This window comes from Metopolophium dirhodum, chromosome 4, assembly GCF_019925205.1.
Source record: "Metopolophium dirhodum isolate CAU chromosome 4, ASM1992520v1, whole genome shotgun sequence".
Classification (NCBI taxonomy): Eukaryota; Metazoa; Arthropoda; class Insecta; order Hemiptera; family Aphididae; genus Metopolophium; species Metopolophium dirhodum.
This window is the reverse complement of record NC_083563.1, coordinates 10,820,751-10,842,420: the sequence shown is the minus strand read 5'-3', so window position 1 is coordinate 10,842,420 and position 21,670 is coordinate 10,820,751. Positions and strand designations below refer to the sequence as shown.

The following is a 21,670-nucleotide window of genomic DNA, read 5'->3' as shown; positions in this document are numbered from 1 at the left end:
CGTTGCATTGAGTTTATCATAATATATTATACAGAAATATATAATATATGTATTGTTATTTATGTTATTAATATTTATTGTGATTTTGCTTTGGTATAAGTAAGACGTGATATTATAATATACACATATATATATACTCAATCGTCAATATCTATTATCTTCAAGATGAAATATTTATATACGCATACATAAATGTACGAATAGCGTATGCGAAGTATTCCATTCCAGTAAGGGTTTTACAATTGAAGACTAAAACACATATTAAAGACCAACAAAATCTTCCACTAAGTGAACTTGAAATTTGTGAGTGACAGTGCGGGGGTTGACGGTAACCACAACCCTTCACCCCTATGGTTTGCGGCTGTTCTTCATACGCCTTGAAAGCAGACTTTGTCTCGCGGGAAGCGCTTCCGGCGACAACGTCTAACACAGTCTCGACAGTCCCAATCCGCCGACAGCCAGGTTTCGTGTTACATTATAACATGTTATACATCATCTCTCTTGGTGACTAAATAGAGAAGATAATTATTATTATGTGTTATAATACTATATAATAACCTGGCGTGGGCGACCGACTCCCCCCCCCCCCCCCCCCCCCCGTTACTGAGTATATGTTCATTGTGCAATGCGTATGTTATAGCGTATTTTTTACGACGAACTGATGCAATGATTATGCACAGTTATCGGTAAACTTTGTTTTGCATATTTTCAGACATCTTATTATATTATAAAAAATATTATTACCCATATATTTAGGGTTTCCGCTATGTTTTATAACACTTTAACTGTTTACTATTTTTATTTAAAAAAGTATACATCTAAAAATATACCAACAATTGAAAATTGTTTAAATTAAATAAAAGTTTTAAAAACATTCTTCTACTATTGCAGATTATTATCGTTGTATGTTTTGCATGATACAAATAATTATTACAATTGGCAAAAATCATAGTAAATTGTAATAGCATTTCTTCATGATGCCCCTGTATGTATTTAACCAGCTATATACTTTTTAGCTTATCGACTTTTGTTTATACTTTAGGTACACCAAAAAAATAATCAAGAAACACCTTTAGCTACCTAACATAATAATATAAAATATAGGTGATATTTTTAAACGATTTTCAATTATTGATGCCTGATGGTGATAATATCGTATGAGTTACACAACACACAATAGGTACATCATATCATACATTTTTGATATTTTCAATAACGATATGACATATAGAACGCTAGACTTATGTACAAACAATAAAACAATTTAGAAAATTAAAATTTGTTATTTTATGAAACTTCAGCGTATACATTTCTCTTCGAGTGAAATATTGTGAACTTGGTGTTCGAGTTGAATAAAATATACAAGGTCATCCAAATATCGCGTTAAAATGTATCTAACCATTACAGTTATTATTCTCAAGTATAATTTATTCTATCAGTCAAATGTTCATATTTGCCGTCATGAATATTATTAAAATATTGGATAATGTCTACACATAGCTATGTTATATGACATTATATACCTAGCTAATGCATTATGTTATATTAGATATAAAAATATTCAAATAAATTAGACAATTTATTTTTTTCCCCTCTATGAACACATAATATGACAATTGCAACTTGCAAAAGTACATCGCATAGAAATTTTAAAAACAAAAATTACCCACTGTTCACCGGCTAATATAGGAATATTTACATTATCCATAACATACCTATATTTACGAGTGGTATAGTCGTGTATACAGATATTGGATATTGTATCACAGATGAGGTTTGACGTGATGAAATACCATTTCAATGTGTCAAACGTTCGAGATACACGCCACCTGTCGCCACCCCATACACTTTATACACTAGTATATGCGCCAAAAGTATATTATACTGCAGTGAGACATAGGTACACATATTGTATTATAATGATGTGACAAAGATCGAAATGCGTAGAACCATCCGCGTAGAACCATTTTACCGCGTTGGTACTCACGATTTAACTGGGTATCGTAAATACTATATAATATAATATGTATCAATTTATATTATATATACGCTAATTATATCATATAATAAAATATGTCCACTGAATTACAAATTTCTGCGACACTCGTAGTGGGTAAACGCGCGTACCATGTATTTATCTAATAATAATAATATACTACCTCCATACTGAAATATAATAGGTATACGTCATATTATATTATATTGTGTCGCGTATATAAATGTCGTAAGTATTATATATTATTGTCGTGTGGTCCTGGATCAGCGAATAATAATAGCATAGCGTTGCCGTTTGGAAATCGTCGTCGGCAGACGAAACAAAAATCGCAAACGTCGTTAAAAAAAAAAAATGGTGCTGACTGGGCGCCCAGTTGTCGCTCAACAGGTCCGCAGCCGCTGGCGGTTTTCGAAATCAATAATAGACGCGACCGCGTGTTTCACGGGCAACCGTACTCCATTACACTATATACGTCCGAAACGTTTTATTTCTCAACCCCTTTCTTGTTGGGATTCGTTTTTTCACTCTAATCATCAATGTACGATATATAAATAATTATTAATTATCTTACCGCTTTTGATCTATATCAATACGCTGCAATATTATACAGAACTCGTGTTCGTAGTTCCTGCTGAAAATATCCTTCAATTTTTGTGTTTGGTATATATTATATATAATATATTTATAGTATATAGTATATACCTATACTGTTAATAATTGTCAAAAGTAATTCAAAGAATTATTACCCTGGAAAGAAGCAAGTGGAGAGACCCCATCCGACACTTGGAACATTTACATAATATACAGATAATACTATAAATATATGATGTAGCGTTCAAAAATATATATTTGAGTCCGTATAATATTATCGTTTTGAAAATGTGGGTATACCTACAAATTTAATTTCTAAGATTTGTTATATTACGGTAGACCTAACAATATGTTCAGTACGAGTACCTATAAGTGATAAGTCATTTTTATTTTCTTGCGTCTATAACTTATCTATTCGATTTCGTTTTCTTTCAATCCTATACCGTAGGTAGCTATATATACTGCTAATGCATTAATAATAATATGGCTCGCTATACTATACACTTACGTACATTAATGTATTGCGACTTCTCAGTTTGTCGTAAAAATGTTGCTGGACTATTATAGGTACATTATAATTTATGCAATTATTGTATTACGCATCGGTAGGCATACTGCGCGATCGACAATACCTGCAACGTGTGACAAATTAAATACCCACGTTAGACAGCGTTCCGCGTGGTGTTTAATGTTTAATCGGCCGAACCAAATCCCGATGGGTCTGTTGTTATTCGAGAATCATGATTTTTTTTCTTTTGTAAACTGCACACGGCACACAATGCATTGTCAAATCGTGTACAGTCTTTACAAAAAAAAAAAAAATATGGATTTTTTTAGTCTGGCGATAATATTATATAGATATAGTATACATCTGTCATGGCTGCAGCAGCCGTACCGTGAACTTTTTATTTAAATGGACGCGAACACCTATAACGTAATATAAATTGTGGTCCGGTCGGGAACTACTCGTTAATAATTAATTCATCTTCTGAAATCATTTTAGAGTTCGCATGGCGAAAAAAACACTTCGTACTATATACTTATACAATATACACCTAGTAGGTACCTAGTTTATTTATAGTCAATCCATTTTTCATGCGTCCTCGTTGTACATGTACCATAACACTTCAACTATACCACCGCACATTTCCTCCCCTTCGCCGCGGCTCGTATTGTCTCGATGTTTATTACGAGTTCCACCTACGTTCGTATTTTCGTTTAAATATATTATCATTTTAATCAAATATTTCTTGTCTAAGTATATAGTGAAGAAACTTTTATTAAAGAATCAATAATTCCGACGAAAAAAATTGTTGTTTTTCAAAATAATTTTTATATCTGGGTCACGAATGTCGTCGAGGAGAACGTTCCTTGTTGTAAATAATATTGAAATTGTACAAATATTATACAAATTGAATATTATACAATATATTATAATATATTCGATTTTGTTTTTAAATCCGGAGCAATAAAAAAATATTTTGTACTTACGTTTTTTTTTTTTAAATTACCTACTTTGTATAAGTCTCCTGTAAATAGTTTCGCTGTATGTATTATATGTATTTATTATATTTATAGGCTAATCACTGACACGATCGCACACATACTAGTTAGTTTGATCTGGATTAGGGAACAATTGTATACATATGTATACAACACTATATACATAATATATAAATATATATATGTATAAGATATTGCAAAAAATAATAATATAATAAAACGTATGCTTTACACATATATTATATAGGTTTTTTTGTCCTTCACCCTTGTTATGTGTTTTGTTCGAGTAATCGGATCCTTTAGGAAATCCAATAAAGCTTCTTCCCGTTCCGTAGACGAAACAACGGGGTGGTAAATAATACTTGTGCCCGCAAATATATATTATTTTATCATATAGTATATCGCAACGATATAATAATAATATAATAGGCAACGAATTGTATTGCGTATAGTACCTATAACGTGCGGTTGTCTTTATTGTATTATATTATATACCTACTTAGTTGGATTTTTTTTTCTGTTTCACAGGTGTATTGGAGATGAGCGCTGCGACCGAAAGTGGTATCCGGTTGAGCGGACATACTCTAGACAAGGCGACCAAGGCCAAAGTCACCCTTGAGAATTACTACAGCAATCTGATCGCTCAGCACATTGAACGGAAACAGAGGTACGGTAAACTTACGCGTATACGTATTTTCATTGATTTTTTTTTTTGTACGCGTTATGTACGACGTACGATATATTTGTAGATCTTATGGCTGGAATATATAATAGGTAATATATTCAATGTATTCTCATGACAACGTCTTTTATATATTATTATTTATGACTATCGTGTAAGCTTATTAGAATTCCATTTTATTATTTTTATATTGATCTGAACTAATACAACAAATTTAAAAATACTTTGTAATCGTATATATGATCCACATTAAATTGAAAGTTCGTAGGGAGAAATGACGTCTCTGTGATGAAAAAAACCTTTCTTTTTTTTTGATAAAAATTCTAATTGAGCTTTTGGAGTTACAACAATATTACATTGATTGTTCTATTCCGATTTCTTTCAAATGAAATATGAATATCACACATTGATACAATATTATACACATCTTTAGTACGATCTATCTTGTTATTGGTTCCTTCCCCAAAACTTTTTAAGGAATACTAATTTTTATAAATACTTTTGAAAAGGCAATATACCTATTTAAACATGCAGTATTATTAAATAAATTCAATCTTTTAAAACATTTAAATGCCAACAATACTATTGGCCATATAATCACATTTTCAGAATGTTCTATATTGTTTAATTTTAATGTTAGAAACGTATATTATAACGAATATTATTAGTGACGCATTATAAAATAAAATATACAAAACCTACTACACCTATAGTATAATATTATATTATATTAACATGCTATTTACTAGTATAAATATAACAAGTTAAACCACACCAATCAGCTTAAAGTATATTGGCTGATAACATGACTTAAAGAAATCGAAAGGTCACATCTCGATTTATCTTTTAAATATTATAACTATAAAATATAATGTGTGAAATTAAATAACGGAAAGCCAAATATAAATTTAAAAAATGTTGAACGCATTAAGAGTATCTAATTTATTTTAATCATAGAACGATCATAGAACTTATGTGCACAAAAGTTTATTTATAATAGAACATTATTATTTGATTTAAGCTTTAAATAATTAATTATTGACCTCCAATGTCAAAATCTACGAAGGTTAGGGTTTTTTTTAGGATTGAAAAACGTTAAGCTAACCATACGCATTTCTATTAGTATTATCGTTATTAGAACAATAAATTATAATTGTTTTGAAAATGTTATAAATTAAAAACTTTTTCATAACTGATAAGATTTTTTTTGTCGATCATTACAATTTGATATCTTTGAACTTTATCTCGTAATTTTAAATACTGAGCGGAGCGATTAATGTATTGATTTTAGTAAATTGTATTAAATACAATTATGGGTGATATAATGTGTGTGTATGTGTACACGATAAATAGTCGAAATAATGCTTTGATTTTCAAGTTCAGTATCATGTTTGATGGGAAAGTGAATATAGTTGGTGCATTGAGGTTGTAAAAGTTTTCAAAGGTTTTCGACTAAATTGATTTTGGTTTTTGATGTAACTCTAAAACAAATTACCGTAGAATGTCACATGCAATTTTCACTATATTAGCATTTTTTGTACACGATTGAAAATATTTTGACTTGTTTTGAGATGTTTATGGACATATTTAGTTTCCAATTTTTTATTTGTTTTCTATACATATCGATAAAATTGTATTCGTTGGGTTAAAAAGCTTAAGAATTTTTTTTATAAGTTCGATTTTTGACAACATTTATCAAATTTGAAATTTAAAAACGATTTTGTAGTTAAAAAATTATAAAATAGCTAAGGATTAAAAATTTAAGACAATTGTTAAGATTCTTAAGATTCCACGTAAGTTAGTTGTGCTATAACCAAAAAATCTCAAAAATATAAAAATAGTTTTTTTATAGTTATTTTATATTCAAATTTAGATGAAATTACATATTAAATAACCAAGAATATCGATTTTAGTTATTTTGTTTTAATTTCATAATATTAATTCAACCAACCGGCTACCGTATTAATAATAATTAATAACAATATAAATATAATATAAAATATCCATACTGACAAACCACTTCCGCTCAGAATCGTTTTTCGTATGCAATGATATTATATCATTGAATTAAAATTTAACACCGTCCATTACATTGACCCACTTGTAACCTACTGTACAGCAGAGCGACACCCACTGGCCCACCTTTTCAGTTTGTATTCCTATATTATTTTGTATAATAATAATAATTACACAAAAAATACTTATGATTTGTATATGTAAATTATGGATATCATACAAAAAGTCTTTTTAATTGGTATGTACTCTGTATTTAGGACAATGTCTAGAACTCCATTTTAAAATTAAATTAAATTAGGTACGTTATTTTTATTCTTATGTACTCTTCTATAAGTTCATATCTTATTAGTGCAATATAGTAAATTATATGGTAAATGTAGTTTCTACCTAACACTCAACAATGTTTGCTAGCTTTATATATCTTTTGTTAATATTTTAATTTGCCCTGAAAACGTGAATTAATACACGTTCGAAAGCTAGTTAACCAAATTGCATCACAAATTATGAAAACATAAACATTTGTATGATAAGGTCAAACGTCAATGGTTGGTATGATAAGGGCTTTGATATACTATACAAACGATTTGTTTTCGTATTAATATTAAAATGTATAATAGTATAATCAATCGAATTTAAAGTGCAAATTTAAATTCACATACAATATTATTAATTTAATGGCATTTGATAATAAATTGTTGAATCAATAGTTGTATTTAAATAATATTTAAATATAATGTTTAATTACCTATATGGAGGTATTCTGAAATTGAAATACTTTTGTCGCGTTATTTGTACGAATGAATATTTATTTAAATCAATTTAAGTAGTTATGTATACTGTGTGATTTATAGTAAAAAAATAAATATATTTCCTTAGTACTCATATAGTACTATAATAGTAGTAAAAAAAAAATGAATTCGATTTAAGTTGACATTATAAATTATCTCACAACAATATGCTTCTTGCGATCATCATTATAGATGTTATCATCATTGTAAAAAAAAAATAACACTAACAAAGCAGGCCTCAAATAATTCAATAACAGCGAAACACAACGATAATGTCAGTTGGGGGTATGGTAAAAGCCGGATCTCTTTATGAAGCCGTAAGTCGAACATAAAAGCGTATCTGCTAAAGCAATAACGTCATGAAAGATAACGCAACTGCAAAAAATTTTTCATAAAGAATTACTATACCCAACAGAGGCTGTTTTTTTTTTGTTATAATGATATAAACATATATATATATATAAATACACAGAGTGATTTACCAAGCATAGTCATCCCCATGTTTCCTTTAATAATGAATTTATTAAAACACTATTTTTCAGAAATTTTAAGTACTTAACTATATACGCTTATATTAAGATCATATTTTCAAATACTTAGATTCAATAAAAATTACTTCTTTTAAATGAAAGCAGATCTTTTTTTTTTTTAATGTTGATGTAAATCGAAAATAGATCGATTTTGTTTCTAAATTACCTATTAGACTTCATGTGCTAAGGATATTTTAATCCATAATAATAAGTTAAAATTTTTTAATAGCTATGATGATTTTAAACTTATATACTAATTACTAATTAATATTAATTTTATGATTGTAAAAATTGTCCTAGTATAAAAAATATACCTACTGAATAATACAACCGTTTTATAATTGTTTTAACACTATTATTAAGTATTTATATCCTTAAATTATATTAAGAGCTTAATAACACATTTCAAATTTCGATGTTGAAAAAATACATTCCCTGTCGTATATATTTACTGCTTTACTAATATATTGGATGATACACGTTTTTTGTTTCTGACCGACTTTTCGTAAGGTTTTCGTTGTCATGGTTACGTATTAACAAAAACATATTAAATTTAAGGTTCTTAGAATTTTCTTGGAGAGAAAAAATATCGAATAGCGTGCTATGGTTTTTTGTTTTGTTCCTACGATAATTATGTTATATTTTAAATAAAAGAAATATTAATTTTCTCTTAATACAATAATGAAAACAAACAACAACTACTAAACTTCTTAACGACCACAAAACTTATCTTTCATTGCTTGCCAATTGTTTTTTGTGTACTCGTTCTTAAAATAATGTATTAACAATTTTTTTGTCCTTACGTGAAACTGTTGTACGCTTTTTTCTGAAACGTAGCCAAAGTTTAACCTCGCAGTCGTCGGTATAGCTATTATATATTATTGTCAGAAGAATTTGTTTTTTTCAATACCATTTACCAAATGAAACTCCTATAATTGCTGTTCAATTATTCTCTTGAAACTTTTGGTTGTAAAAACGTTGTTTGCAAATAAATCATTTCTACAGTATACAAAAACTATATGCCTTATCCATGTACAATACATATGCCACATATTATATACAATAATATACATCATATTGTGTACCTATATTATATTTGCATTTATATATAAAAAAAAATCAATGTTTTATATAAACTTAAAAATACCCACGTCGCGCGTCGTCGACAATTTAGAAAACAGGCATGTCGAAATTATCCAGTATTTTATAATATTATTATCATTTGAAATTCATAAAAATTATCAAAACGACTTTACCATACATTATATCGAGCTTAGTAAATTTTCTCAATAAAATTTGTTGTTTATATTTTACCTGTTCAATGGTATTCTGCAGTGGCGATTTAGAAGAGGGAGAGGGGCGTTAGGTTATTCTTTATTGGCTAAACAAAAAGGTAATTTAATTTTTAAAAATTCGTCCCCCTCCCCACCCCCTTCGGGTGACTTCTGGATCCGCTACTGGTATCCTGCCTGTGATAAATTTCTAAGGTAGGTACTTAGAAAAAGTGCTTCGTGAAACTTTTGGAGCTCATCTTTTTCGAATTGAAAAAACCACACCTATCGTTCTATTGAACCAATAGTATACCTATATTATTATTTGTTCCGCTCTGAATCCAAAAAGGATATTGAAATATCTCATTGTTAAAACAATAAATTAAAAAACGGCTGTCGAACGAGAAAAAAACAACATGTAATATTATGTAGTAGAAGATTATTGAAGAGACTCGAAATGGCCATCCGGACTTTGTAAGAACTCAAGTAAATTCTGGGCTCCTCAACCCAGCCCCCCCCTCCTCCACCGCGCTCACCCATCCAATCAATGCGTAAATGCAGTTATCCGTCACGTTCAGGTACCTACACATTATTATATATACATATATATATTGAAACAATATGTATATCGTTCGTGTACATAGTTAGTATAATATTGTATAACTTTGCATTATGTGGCGGCGTATAATACACATGAATTTACGTATTCAATTATTATACATATTATAACCATCGTCGTCGTCACATCCGTTTCGCGAACGTGCCGCGTGCCGAGTATATGATGATCGCGGTACATCTATATATACCTGCAAGAGCCAAATCTAAAACCATCAGAAATCCCCAAAACGGCGATGTAAGGTTAATGTAGTAAACCATCGAACCGGAAATTGTATAAATTCACGTTGTATAATATAATACCTAGGTATAGATATTATATAGATATGTGTAGCAGTTATATGAGCTTGTACTATGTATACGATAAAATAATATTACTATGACTCGATCACTGTAATATAGCTATATTTAGGTGTGTATAATATTATATGACTTTAATCAGAGTTAATCCTTGAAGACTGAACTACACGTTTTGCTTGCTACACATTCCTTAATGTAGGTAGATACGCTATATTATAATATATTATGAATTATTACAATACAAATCCATACGCGTTTTGTATATTTTTCGAAACTTTTTTATTTCTCATTTATTGAATTTCATAATATCATGTTATCAGGTATACAAAATATATTTTTATTTTATTTTTTTGGTTACTATTAAAAACGGTCTGTGGTCAATCGTGAACCGCATTAAAAAAAAACTTAATGTCACTGCTGGAACGTTCTATTTATATAAAGGCTCGCATTGTCGTCGTAACAGTAATATATATATATATATACCTAATGTATTATAGCGGTTATTATGAGTATGTAATAACTCACCAGAGATCTGTGGTTTTGAATGCTGACGTTGTGTACAACTTGAGCTTTTGGCTTAAAAAACACATGTGGTTGTACAGACCTACAGTTGAAATATACACTGAACTATATTATACGGAATAAATTATATAAGATTCTCGTAGAGTGAAAAATCTTAAAAAAAAAAAACGATAATGTGGACAGAATGTTGGAACAAGACTCTCTGGTCGTCATTCAGTCCAGTTCATACAGACTTGCTTAATATAGTTGTTTGTCCCTAAATAAAAATGATATGCCATACCTAATTTTGTTTTGTTAACACATTAATTTGTAAGATTGTATTGATTGAGTACCTAAAACCAGTTGAATACGAGGGAAGGCTTAAAGGAAATGCAACTGTAGTCACCATATTATACTTTTAATATTATGACTCTTATGACAACTTTCAGGAATTCTATGAAAGATTTTTTTCTCTTATTTTTTTATACAGTGTTTTTGCTGTGTATAATATGAAAGATAAATAGCTGGTATGTTAATGTTCGAAACGGCGCACTTTTTTTTCTAATTCGAAATAACACTATTATTACTTATTATATATGTAACTTTTTTTTCTTTTAACCGGCTTAATGCGAAGGAAATTTGCACAACCATTTTTTTGCGATCGAGTTTAATTAGAACGTCAAAAGTGTGTAAAAAAAATAACAATAAATCGCTCGCGTTGTAATCAAATTTTCTACTTCGTACCTCGTTTATTAAAATATATACAGTCGATAAAATTTAAACATCCAAACGTCAAAGGGTAAAAGTAATTTTTCAGAACTTCAAGAAAAAACTTAAAGTTAATTTTTTTTTTGTTCTAAAAAGTCACAAAAATGCTATATAGTAGGTATCGTTAAAAAACCTGGATTGTATATAATATATTATATAATACGACTTGAAGTTTGTAAAGTTGTTAGAGCGTGTATACGCGTATGTAGCGTACCAATATAATTCTTTTTTTTTTTTGTAAACTACTCAAAAACACGTTTAACTATTATATACATTGAAATTGACGAGCATTTATACTCATGTACATATATTATGTGTTAACAATTTGTCGTCGTCATGAGTATAATAATAATATATATTGTAATGTGAAATCGTCGATTATAATATGTATGTATGTACAATTGTACAATATAGTAGTCAAATACCCGTAATAATGAGTCTCTTGGGAATATACATAATATATATTAAGGTTCCTTCAAATTGATATACGTTGGCAGGTTTATCGCACTTGCTGAATACGTAGAGGTGACCGCGTGTGTTATTAAATGTTGGTATCATTACCCGGTGCGTCGTCACGTTAACAATTTATACGTAGGAGTATTATATTATAATGTTAGTATACTATATAATAACGCACGCAGTGAAATATCGTAAAAAATTGTTAGCGCATCGTGTCGGATTCTTTTCCCGCGCTCTTTAATATTATTTTTTTTCCATGGTCAGATGTGGATTTATGAATAAAACTAGGATTTGTCGAGGGTGGGGCCTAAACACTAAATATACACCTGTATAAGCCGTAGATAAGTACCTACTTGTTAGTATACACTTTAAGTTTTAAAAAGCGATAATCCCATAACAACAATAAAATATTGGGGCAATTGTGCAGACAATATATATTATAAAAATATTACACCTGTTTTTATAAATCAACTTATAAACGATGAGGGAGGTAAATTTTAAGTAGTATCGAGCTTGCGTATCACCCTTTATATCTGATATATTCTGGACATGGCATAATATGGCATAAATAATAATATTTGGCTCTCTGTCGCAGGATGAAATGTATTATCATATTCAATTTATTTTATAAAAAAAATAGTTGTCAGGGTGAACAATAATTATAGATGCAACGTATGATGTGCTTAAGTTAATTATTTAAAGTTTATATTTATATTTCTCTGGTCAGACTCAATGTTTAAAAAATTACCAATTTTAGGTACACCCTCCCTCTATAAGACGTCAGGTAGAATTCCAGAACAAAATATGTCTTTTTCGAATTAGATATTCAGGTGAAATGGTCAAAGCGACTATAAAGAACATACGCCCACGATTCCTGTCCGAGGCAAAATTATGCATTTAATATTGTTTTTTTATAACACGCAGGCTATAGCAATTTACTGCAAAGTGCAAACACAGAAACATTATTTTTATGGGCATCGCGTTTTCGACCAAAATCGTACCCTTCCCTTTTCGGCCAAAACAAAAAGTTTATTAATAATTAATATTATATACTTTAAATCTTTGTGTTATACTTATAGATAATTATCAAATATTTATTATACCTATAAGTTGTATAAAAAAAAAATAAAGAAATAATAATTATTATAATAGGTAATATGAAATTTTTGTCAATAGTAATTAAATATAATATAGAAATATGTGTATGATATATAAAAAATAAATAAAATAAAATATAATTTTGAAAATTGTTAAAAGTATAAATTAGAATTTGTCAATAATTATATATATTATAATTATTATTATATTTTATTTATATATTTTACAAATTTTATTCTGTTCGAAAAATGTTTATAATATCTATATGCGTTACGTATATTTGAATGTGTGGTTTGGTGCGCAGTAATATTATATTATTTGTATTTTGTACATATTATATATAAATGAACCGTACTGCAGCGAGTACACAATATGCCTCCCAAACAATCGATACACAAAAAAAAGAGCCTGTTGCCTTTGTATAATAATTATTGGTCGGATAAGGAGCAACTGTATAATATTATCTCTATGCCTAATTTCTGTTTTGTTTCCACTCGTAAATATTAATTTTGCTGTGCCGTCTATAACCGTGTAATTTTCATGTGAGTTTAAACGCAAAAAAATGTGTACACACATATGCGTATGCGAAAACGTCGATTTTTCCCCCTCGTTTCGTTCCGACTTAGCGGTGCTGTGTGTTAATTATTTACATTCAGCGTGCGATACGATGGCTGTAGTTGGGCTCGTGATTATTTTATACATATTATCCATATAGTATAATGCCAGAAGGGGCTGAGAAACGTGTTAAGCTTTGCGATAAGCGATATAAGTGTCTAAAAAAGGAAATAATAAATTGTTTGTCCTAGAGACTTGTTGTTTATGTAGCTGGGTACATTATAGATTATGGCTTACGAATATATAATGTGTCCTACGAATAAATCGTTCTTGTAAATTATAGATGTTTGCCTGATACAGTTGTATATTATTATGATCAATAACACATTTATTTGGAACGAAAAACCCTGCATTTAGATACAATTTATTTTTGTTGTACGTTCGTAAAAAATTATAACCATACCTAACTTATACGAGCATATCAATACAGTAGTACCTAATCGTTGAGATTTTTTTTTTTTCGTTCCTCTGATTTTTCTCTCAATCATGACAACGCGGTCATTGTCGGAGACGGACTTACTGGCGCATTGACATTGAGTCGGTACAGCGTTTTGATTTTAAAAACCCCTTAAATACCGCCGGAAAACGGAATAACACTTTGTGCACAAAATATTTAATGTATTTATATAGTACGTTGAAAATTCCACGGCACTTGTATTATATGCGTCGTACAATTTATGCGCATTATGATAAACACAAAGGGGCGATGTTCTCTTTCGTGGAACCAAAACGGTAATGACGGTTATTACCCCAACCATTTCTGCAGTGACGGGAATTTTCAATCACGAACGCACGTACATTTATGTCAGCTGAAATCGATAAGATTTCTTTTAACTAATTGTATATTGCGTGTCACCCGCAGTATTTTCCTAGTCTAAAAATCGTTATTATTTTTTTTTTTATGATTTGATTTTCGATCGGTCAAACGTCAAACGACTTTTTTCTCCGACTTCTTCCCAAAAGTTTTTCCCGACAATACTCGTTGTAGTCCACAAACAATATAATATATTGTGTCTATATTATAGAAAAATAGCAAATGTCAAAATGTGACATTAATTTTAATTAGGTAAGTACAATGCTATGGTAAAAAAAAACTCAATGGATTGGTACAATCCGAATATTTTCCGAGAAAACGGTTGTTATTATTGCTGAATAGTTTAGAAAAATTTAATAACTTTCATGCCGATTCAGTAATTTTTTTCGTCATGCTCGTGCTGTATAAGTTTTTTTGTTATCAATTAAATTTATCTGTACCTTCCTTGTCTAAAAATGCATCATTATAACATTCTTACATTACTATAAAGTCGCTCAATCATTTTTTTCACATATGCTATCTATATTCATCTATGAAATATATTATTTTCTATGTTACATATATTATATTATTATTCACTTCTACGCGATTTCAGACGGGCTCCAAATGGAATCCCTCCGGGAAACGAGTTGATTTCTTATACTTTTATTTATTATCTGTTATCAAAAGGGACCTCTTTTGCAGGCACATGTTCTGAATAGTCTTCCATTTTCGCCAATGCCACAGCGCCGACCTTCGTTTTTTAGAACTTTGGAATCAATCACACTTACTGGGTTGATTTTTATCAATTTATCCCTTGAGAATTCATCTAAAGCCGTTTTCTGTAAAAAGGTAGTAAAAATAATAGGGTCGTAAGGCAGTAGGCACTGTATATACTATATATTGGTATTATATACAAACGACTCGATAGTATTAATTTTTCTTTTCGGAGGTCAATTTCTTATTTCTTTTATTTTGTTGTACACGTCATTACTAACCTATGTCGGTCTTATCATATACCTATTATTATTATTTTCTATTTTTTTTTCGGTCGATGGTTTAAAACTTGTTCTGTTGTAAATCGATTGTTAGCGAACAAAATTAATATTTTATTTATTTATCTTCATTGATATTAGCTTATTATTAGTTGGTTGCATAATATTGCTTTAAATCGATTTAATATGTATGTGATTATTTTCTGTTTAAATTACCTTTTAATGCCCAAATAAAGTGTTAATAAAGTGCGTTTCATATCTGATATGCAAATATGTATTATATTATATAATATATGTATGATATAATTACATTTCTTGTCAATATGTAAAACAATGCGTATATTTCAGTAAATATGATATCTAATCAATTCCGCATAATTGGCTTCTATGTTAATTAACGACAAGGTGAGTTAATTATGATCAATGTAAATGTATTATAAATAGTTTTCATTTTCTATTTTCAAGTATTTAATTGAAAATTTAAATAATTATTTGATTATTTATTTCCTTTTAAAATTGATGTTTCAAATTATTTTTAGTTGGTAGATCGTAGGTACCTACTTATTATTAAACATTTCACTTTCCTTAGATAAGATCACAACTCAAATTTCCAATCAAAACGTTTTTAACACTTTAAAATATATATATATATATACATATATTTATAAAGTACCAGTTATATAGATGATGACTTATATCAATAACATAGAGTTTTTAGAAAATAATTTATTACACGTGTGTACAGCAATTATATCTTTTTATGCATTGTGTAACTTACGTTTTGGCAGATATTCAATTCATTTTTTATCATAATATCTTATATATTTATATCAATTTTAAAATTTCAACACAACAAACGAAAATCCATTAATTTGGACACAGAAAGACCCGTTTATTTATTGGTTAAAAAAATACCATAAAAACACTATATGTACAGCATACGTAAAATGTTCTAAGACATCAAATTTCAAATTTGCAAGTGCAAATGTATACCTAGATCAGATTTCAAGATTGTAAACGTTTATTTCCATGGTTCAACATAGTCGTTAATTTGGTAAATACATATAAACATTTCTTTGGAAATACCCTTGGTGCTATATTTATTTGGGCATATGTTAGGGACATATACTTTTTTACTATTGGGGTAAATTAATTTAACATATTTTTTATAAATATATTTTGGACTTTATGTATAATCAAGATATGACACAAATGTATAAATATTATAGTGATCTAAACTTTGTAATACCAAAATGGTTGAGGGATTTCTACATTATTATGTAGGTATGGTTTTTCTGAAAATATCACCATTCCTATAACACAAATTTCTGATTAGCCTTTATTATAATTATAATACCTGCAGACTCTGTTCGCTTTAATAATTTATCAAATAGATAACCGTATCGTTGTTGTTTTTAAAAAGTTATGACGCATGTAAATAACCGTGCAAATTAAATCTACGGAGTTCACTTAAACTTGTGGAACATTAACTATATATTTTGTATAGTTGAGGTTTTGTGATTAAATAACTTAAAATGTGTTTTAAGGGGGCTCCAGTCAACCTCCAGTGGGCCTACTGTTATAATTCAGGACATTTCTAGGAAATATTGACAGAAAACGAATACAGATTAAACCCATACTAATGTTCGTTTACTTTGTACTACACACTTACAAGTAATTTTAATGTCATCATTTAAATTGCCTTTATTAATTTCTTTAAAAGACGACCGATGGAGCCCCTTAAGAGTGTGATCAGTTTAAAAATATAACAATTTAACAAAATAGTTGTAAGTTGTAACCTTTTAATGTTTAGGTACCTAGTCAAGATCATAATCACAAACCTTAGCACTACTATTGTTAAATTGTATCCCATTCTTAGGGGAATATAAAACTTTGGTACCACTAATTCAGTTAGTAGGTAGTTAGTAGGTAGGTTCCTATATTTATGTTTTGTTTTGATTTTATTCGTACCTCATCTCATGCTTAGCTATTCAATTTCCTGCCAGATTTTTCGATTTCGTATTCGAATAAAAATAAATTTATAGGTACCTTTAACTTTTAAGTGATTTTAACGATGACCTGATTATTTATAAGTGGTAAACCTTGCAGTGTAGTGTGTAACGGTCCGTTTAACATCGCTCCCGCGGTCTGTTTCCGTGCCATGTATATTACACACGCTATATCGAGACTTCCAATTTGATTTTTCACTCTTATTGCCAATATAATATAAAATGTTATATTGTTATTCTCGCTCGGTGTAAAGAAGAAAAAGAAAACTCGTCACCGTGCGTACACTTCATTCAATAGGAATCTCCGTCTTATTCCACCTCGATGAATATGCATGTATTCATAGCTTATATAATATAGCAGGTAGTCTCTCTGAATGAAAAAATAATGTTCTATACATATATATTGTCTAAAAAAAAATGGAATTAAAAACATCCAAATACTATGCAATTTGACGATTTTCGTCATTCAAAGTAGAGCTGTTGATATTTTCTCGATCGACACCATAATATTAATATATATATATATATATATGTGCATGAAATACACGTATATACTTAAATAATATAATACTATGGGTAGATTAGGTTGGTTACGATGAGATTTATTTGACTGCGGTTAATATAAATAATAATTATTAAATATACGCATAATTATAAATTCCTTTAAATTTTGTATACAGGTTGGCGAAACTCGAAGAAACTTTGAAAGATGAAAGTCTGTCGGAGCAACAGAAACAAGAAAAACGCCAGCAACATGCGCAAAAAGAATCGGAATTTCTCAGGCTCAAGAGATCTAGGCTCGGGGTAGAAGATTTTGAACCGTTAAAGGTCATTGGCCGCGGTGCTTTTGGAGAGGTAAACCATCATTTATTTATTTTATTACTTTTTTTTTTACCTTTTTTTCATTTTGATTTTTATTCGGAAGTTGTGTAGTTAATAATATTATATATAGTACACCAGTCACGGTACATCGAGCCACCATTAGCTATTTGAATCGATAAATTGGTTCCATTCGGTTTTAACCCAAATTCGTTTTACTTATATAGTAGTAAAGTACTATTATTTTAACTAGGTTTTCCATCCGACAAGATTTTCTATAAATATATATATTTTTTTTTTTCATATTACCTTCGATTCGTACATTTTCTCTACTCTATATAATATACTTAACGAGTGTAGATGGGCATTACATTATTTTTTGTGCCGGCTCCTTATAAATATACATATAATATACTAAATTCACCAATGATTTTTAAAAAACCAACTCTTCTACGCTATATTTAGATACCGTTTATAGACATATTTGAATAATAATGCATTCTCGTCTATATTGTATTAAACAAAAACGTGTTTGATATTTTAATTGACGATTTAGATTTTTGCTATAAACAGTATACTTGACCGTCCTATAATAGTTAAGTAATTGATAATAAAGTATGAAGCCAATTGTTATAATTTATGATTTGTGTTATACGGTTTTCAAGTATTTCGTTGGTATTGATCAATAATATATGTAGGATACTTTGTAGAAACCGATTGGTGTTATTACACATACTATAATGTATTTATATATGACATACATAATATGGGTGTATACTTTAGAACAATAGTAATCAATGTGATTTAAATTATACTTCTTAATTATATTTAATAGTTTTTTTTTTTTTTATTATTAACAAAGGAAACTAAGGAATTTAATTACAGACATTTTTGTTTGACATATTTTTTTTCAAGTAATAAGAACTAAATAACCATTTGAGCTAAGTACTATTGTTTTTATTTTATTGTATCTATACGAATCATCAAGTACACTAATATTTTAGACAAACAATTTCATTGAAATTGTTCATTAGTTTAATAAGTTTAAACTAATAGTTTAATAACCGATTTATAATATTAATAAGCCCAGTGATCATTAGAAGTAATTTTCATACTCCAGTACAATTTAACGTCGAGGGTAAAAACGAACAGCTTTTCCCAGTGAATCTTTTATAGTTTATTATATTAGTGAACCCTTTATAAATAGGTATTCCATAATGAATTCACGTCTTTAAAAAAAAATTTCAACACGCTAACACATATAGCTTAATAGAAAATAATAAAAACCTATAAAATGTCTTTATTTTTTTTAAAAGGTTTAAAGAGGGTTTATATGGGTTTTTTATGTAAGTATTTTCTGTTGAAACCTATTTGAAAAACCTAACATGTTATTAGGTACCTAATGATTGGTAATTCAAAAAGAATTGTGCGATGTTAGTAGAAGAAATAATGAAACGTGTATATACTATACGCACTAAAAAATAACAATTTACTAACTTAATGTTTACTCCTATCCATTTTTTGTTCCAAAACATGGTTAGGATAAGAAAAAAATATTCAAACTTAACTTATCGTTTTTACTTGCTATTATTATGCGTAAATTCGGTTATTGCGTCTAAAAAAGTATGAAATTATACATATAAATACGTACCATTACAAACCTTTATAATTATTTTTTCCATAATAATACCTTGATACTATAAATATTTGATTTAAGTTCATTATGTTGATGTTAATTTCAAAAAACATTGCAATAAATAATTTATGTTTTTCTAGCTTCTAAATAGTTTTTATAATATATTCAAGTTCAGAAATAGTTGTACATTATTATATTATCGAAAGGCTACGCGTGCTATCCTTTGTAAAATATTTCGTTTGTTAAAGTAGGTATGGAATACATTAGTAGTTAAAATATGGGAAAGACATCTTTGTCTTCTATTATGTGATATATTGCGGCCAGTTGACATAAAATAAATTTAGCAATCGGCAACAAAGATTTCCTAAGACATATTATTATGTATTTTATGTTATTTGTGTTTTGTACGAAAACACAATGGTTAATGTTTATTATTTGCCTTATTTGGTATATGCAAACTCGCAAATTCGGGACAAACGCGAACAATCTATAGAAAATAGTACATTTTTTTGTTTACTCTAACAACGTATACATATTTGGAGTAATTTGAATTTGTATATCTAATAAAGTACACATAATACAGCATATAACTCATATGAGCCTATAGCCTGTAAAGAATTTTAAATGATATGAATTTACAAAAGTAGAAGAGTTCGTCTTCAGTATTAGAAGTTATTTATATTTTACGTCCGATATGCTGCAGCAAATAAAAATTGCCGCAACCGGGAGTGGGAAATATATTCGAATACTAGAGCATCTCGAATTTGTAAGATCTATATTGGCAAAACTTATTTTAAAATATATATTAAAATTTTTCAACGATTTGAAATACCTATATCGGTGTTAAAGGTGCGTTATTTATTATTGCTATAATCTATAATACATGCCTTAAGGGACCGGAAGAAGTGTGCATTTTTACTACCGACTTACATATACATATGATAATAGTAATAAAACTGTATAGTATGATATTATATTATGTATAAATATATAGGTAGTTTATTCTGTTGATATTATAAATAATTATTTGAGCCTATATACAATCACATATTATATTGCTTTCGTTTCTAGGTGAGACTGGTTCAAAAGAAAGACACTGGTCATATATACGCCATGAAAATCCTACGCAAAGCCGACATGCTTGAAAAGGAGCAAGTGGCGCACGTCCGTGCAGAAAGGGATGTCCTCGTCGAAGCTGATCACCAGTGGGTCGTTAAAATGTACTATAGTTTTCAGGTAACTATTTCCTCGCGCCGGATGTTTGCGAATGAATAATTAATTGTACGCTCCAAACCGCTTTGGTGTGGTGATCACGTGTATATCGACCGTGGTATATAAAAAAAAAAATGTACAAAAGGACCTTTTCATAAAATATTAATAATAAAACTCTACCTCTTGACTTTTGCCAGGATCCAATAAACCTTTACCTTATAATGGAGTTCCTGCCCGGTGGTGACATGATGACGCTACTAATGAAAAAAGATACACTCAGCGAGGAGTGTACGCAGTTTTATATCGCCGAAACTGCGTTGGCTATTGATTCTATACACAAACTCGGATTTATACACAGGTTCGATGGATTATGTTAAAGCGCGTTCGCAGTCTTGTACTTGTATGAAAATTAAAATTATTAAATATACGTAAAATAAAATTAAAATAAGCGCTCCTATAAAATATATATTATA

At 29.0% G+C, this 21,670-nt stretch overlaps 1 protein-coding gene across 8 annotated transcripts in view; it reads left to right on the top strand.

The window, feature by feature from the left end:
- Positions 1-21,670, top strand: part of LOC132943197 (serine/threonine-protein kinase tricornered) — a 141,168-nt gene that overhangs the window by 114,738 nt on the left and 4,760 nt on the right. For all 8 annotated transcript variants that reach the window (XM_061012065.1, XM_061012067.1, XM_061012069.1 and 5 more), the window contains 4 exons: positions 4,619-4,757; positions 18,211-18,385; positions 21,057-21,221; positions 21,395-21,555. In XM_061012065.1, coding sequence (XP_060868048.1) covers positions 4,619-4,757; positions 18,211-18,385; positions 21,057-21,221; positions 21,395-21,555 — 640 coding nt within the window. The remainder of the gene's footprint in view (positions 1-4,618; positions 4,758-18,210; positions 18,386-21,056; positions 21,222-21,394; positions 21,556-21,670) is intronic.